At 35.2% G+C, this 3,926-nt stretch overlaps 1 protein-coding gene across 1 annotated transcript; it reads left to right on the forward strand.

Moving 5' to 3' along the window:
* Positions 1 to 86: 86 nt before the first annotated feature.
* Positions 87 to 2,354, forward strand: LOC117113186 (the record flags this gene model as incomplete). Its single annotated transcript, XM_033256476.1, has 3 exons — positions 87 to 185; positions 1,121 to 1,229; positions 1,565 to 2,354. Coding segments are annotated over 3 exons (771 nt in total), but the record flags the coding sequence as incomplete, so codon positions are not given.
* Positions 2,355 to 3,926: the final 1,572 nt, after the last annotated feature.

Here is a 3,926-nt window from a genome sequence, read left to right on the forward strand (position 1 = left end):
TATTTGATTCTCCGAAGAGGAAAATTATCGACACGATACTTAAGCCAAGATATTATAATACCACAGAATCAAGTGTACCTATTCAGGGAAATATTCAACACGAAATCAGAACATCACCGACAGAAATATTAGAATGTTGCAAAAATGCAACATCGACTGCTGACATCCTCGTCAACAAGAAAGAGGTCGGTGTAAATTTAGCAGAAATTTCAGAAGTGACAAATTATTTAATTTACAAATTATGCCAATGTGTTTGTTACCGTAATTTTCATTTTTAAATATTTGATAGGCATCGAGCTACAATAATATAACTTCATGTAGGCTACGGTATGTTTTCTAATGTCGAAATCAGCTTCCAAAACCAAAACATTTGGAATAAAACAAGAAACAAAGAGTATGCAATGTAACCATCTAATTTATTTTCAAATCGTCATTCTTGAAACGAAATTCTACATTTTGGAAATTTTGCATTTGTCAACGCTATCAAGGTCTAGGTTGCTTCCCCTATCACGATGTATTCAAAGCATCATGATGCTATCCAAACGAGCATTTGTCATAACAAAACGCAAATTATTTTTAATTAGTCTCATTTAACTATTATAAGGCCTATTATTATCATTATTTATTATTATTATTATTATTATTATTATTATTATTATTATTATTATTATTATTATTATTGTGATGAAAAGTTAAAACAAATAGTTTAATAAAAGTAAATATTTTTTTTTATTTGTTTATTCCCCGACAAAATTTACTCGTCTTCCCTGATTGTCTCGTGTGCTTTGCATTACTGCACCCGGTGGCTGGCTCAAACATCATTCCCATTGAGCAGTTAGAATCAGCGCTTGGTATTAGCATGGAGGAAATATATTATTTCCTCCATGGTATTAGATACTCTCAGCGAGATAAACAATAAATTGTTTTTCCAAAGAACACGTAGCGCCGACTAGTACCGTCAGCGAGGATTTTGAGTCCCCGCGCCAACCGATTCAACTAACTTTTACAGCTTCGCGTTGTACAGTATTTTAAATAAAAATATAATATTTCAAAATGTGTTCAAAAACTGTTTACATATACAGTAAGAGGACGTTTCATATTTATTCTATGTTTACTACAGGTAAACACAATTAACTTTGCTCCGTCATTACATGTAAATGATACTGACAAATCATTGACCCATTCTGCTAACCGTAACAACAATATTCTTCAAGCAACAGAATCTCAAAGTAAGTATACAAAATCCTCAACACATTATCTTTAAAGCTCTATGCAAACTACTAAGATCTTTGTAGTGTCTGTGTTTCTCTTGGTAACTTTGTATTATTATAGACTTGTACGTACTATCTACGTACTATCACGTACATGTGACACATTTGTGTCATTTGCATTATGTGTGAAACGATGTCATATCACTCCATGGTTGGGCATGATGACACTATATTTCATAATAGACAAATTGCGAGTATTTGTCACATAAAACTTGATAAAAGTGTGGATGGAGCTTATTTATTAGGCTACTGTAGCTATTTGTAATTGTTTTTATTTAATACCCCCTTGATAGGCCTAGGTCTTGAGAACAAGTGGCGTAGTGATGATGGCAGCGCGGATAGAGCGCCGAGAATCAAGTTGGGTTCTTTCTTTAATGAGGCAGTGACACATCGTGTTTTTGATGTTAACGATTCGGCAGAAGTAAAACAGGATATCGTAATCACAAACATAGTTCACCTTAACGCATACTATAGATGTTTAGCGTCACTCTCAAGAGCAACGCGTTACAAGAAACGCTACGATAAAACAATCCACTCAATTCAGAAGAAAAGCGTCAGTTTAAGAACAAAATCGCCATACTGGAGTTGGCTTAGACACACGTTGAAGGATACCAAAGCTGACAAGCTTTTCAGAGCTCAACTACTAGATTATATAAAGGATTCTGTCCGAATCACTTCAGTTGTGCCGTCACCACAGGGGAAATTTTGTGGCAGGCGTAAGTCTGCTTCTAAGACGCGTCATGCCAAACGCATTTGCTATGACCTCAGAGACAATGCAGAGTTGTTAACAGTGGATGAAATGTTAGATGCAGACCGAAGCTGCAAAAGAAAAGTTCCATCACGTGTGCGCGTGTAACCACATCAACTGTGTGTCAGCCGTGCATGTCAATTTAGCGATCGTTCGATCATCAAGGCATAGAGACTATTTTCTAACTTATTTCTGATTAATCATGGTATATTTGAAACCTCATGACATATCAACATATCAAATTTAACATTGAATAAAGCAAACAAGTAGTTTAAATGCAAAAAAAAAAACCCCATAAATTTTATCAAATTAACATTATAAGTCTCTTTAGACAAAATTAGACCTAAGAAATATTTTTTAAAAATCAATGATAATGAACGTATTAAATAATATCTATATTTAAATTCATTTGGTGTAAATTCGATGTACAGTACCGATATTAGTAAACGAGAAAAAAACTGAAATGATCGATTCATTCTCTTGCTGTCAATATGAAGATTAACAATAACGATAAGTTTTCTTGTGTAGATTATATTTTTTAATTGATTCCGGGGTTTGAGATTACTAATTGCACTTAGACGGGTCAACAAAACGTGCGCTGTCTGTGGCATAAGTTTCATAATACTTTGAATTCTCATTACAGTTGAACCATAGTTGAACAGCCTCCAAAAGTCATACAATTTAATCATTGAACCTGAAAGCTTAGAGGTCATTGTTGCAGCTAGCAGTGACCAGGAAATGAATTGAAACGCCGATAAGCGTTGTTCCATTGGAGCAAGGGTAAACATGTCTACCACATTAATGCCCTATGTAGAGCTTGCTTTAAAACTCGGAAATGGATGGGCCTAAACTTAATCTCCTGAAAAGGGAACTCCGTCAGATTCTCAACGATGGAAAGAAGTCAGGGTTAGGGCTTAAAGAGATCCACAGGTGCGTGAAGTCGATAGCTGGAAATGGGTCATATAAAAGAGATAAAGCGAAGCCTTGTCGTCGAGTGCTATCTAGAAGAAGCCGAATTCTAATGTGCATTTTGCTTTTGTCGATTTGCCTAGTTGTGGTGGTTTTATTATACATGTACTGTCAGCCTGTGCGAGTGTTTCTTAAATCACACGTCCAATATGCCCTTTACGTGATAAACCGCCGTATTCGATTGATATCTCTGCCGTTCATAGATCAGAATCGCGTTTCAGGTGAGTTCCATAATATAAACATTTCGAAGATCCCATCTTATCGTTGAAAATGTTTAAGATGAGGGCGTATCATATTGAAGAACTGAGCGCTGTTCCTACAGCATGTGCAAGAGAGTGTGAAATGTATTTGCTCCTAATCGGATTCAAAGCCACAGCGGCCTAGTTGATAAAAATGTGTTATCAAATCCCGTGCATATTCCTCTTCATTTAAAGCCTTAATTGTGCAGTACTGCAAGGCAGTGTAAAACTTATCACTCTATTTTATCAAGTATATATATAATATATATATATAAATCAAGATAGCCGTTAACACTATAAACTTATATATGTAAATCATTAAAGAAAGGTAAATACAGTACATAATAATACATCGTGTAGCATAGCTCTCAACAAATGTTAGTCCTGTAAATAAATGAATAAAGAAATTGTGTAATAAAATGCCTCTGGCGGGACTCGAACCTGCGACCTCTCGCTGTCAAGGCGACAGAGCATCATAACCATTAGACCACGGAGGCTTCATGGTTGAACAGATTCAAATACCACCAGATACACTCCATTACACAATAAGTACGGCTAGAAACAAATAGTTGCGTATAATTTAAATCAAGATAGCCGTTAACACTGTAAACTTATATATATAAATCATTAAAGAAAGGTAAATACAGTGTTCGAATAAAGGACATAGTAATAGGACTACATTCGTTGAGAGCTATGCTA

Source organism: Anneissia japonica, unplaced genomic scaffold (genome assembly GCF_011630105.1).
Source record: "Anneissia japonica isolate Jap-2015-1 unplaced genomic scaffold, ASM1163010v1 scaffold107394_len3926_cov190, whole genome shotgun sequence".
In the NCBI taxonomy this organism is placed as follows: Eukaryota; Metazoa; Echinodermata; class Crinoidea; order Comatulida; family Comatulidae; genus Anneissia; species Anneissia japonica.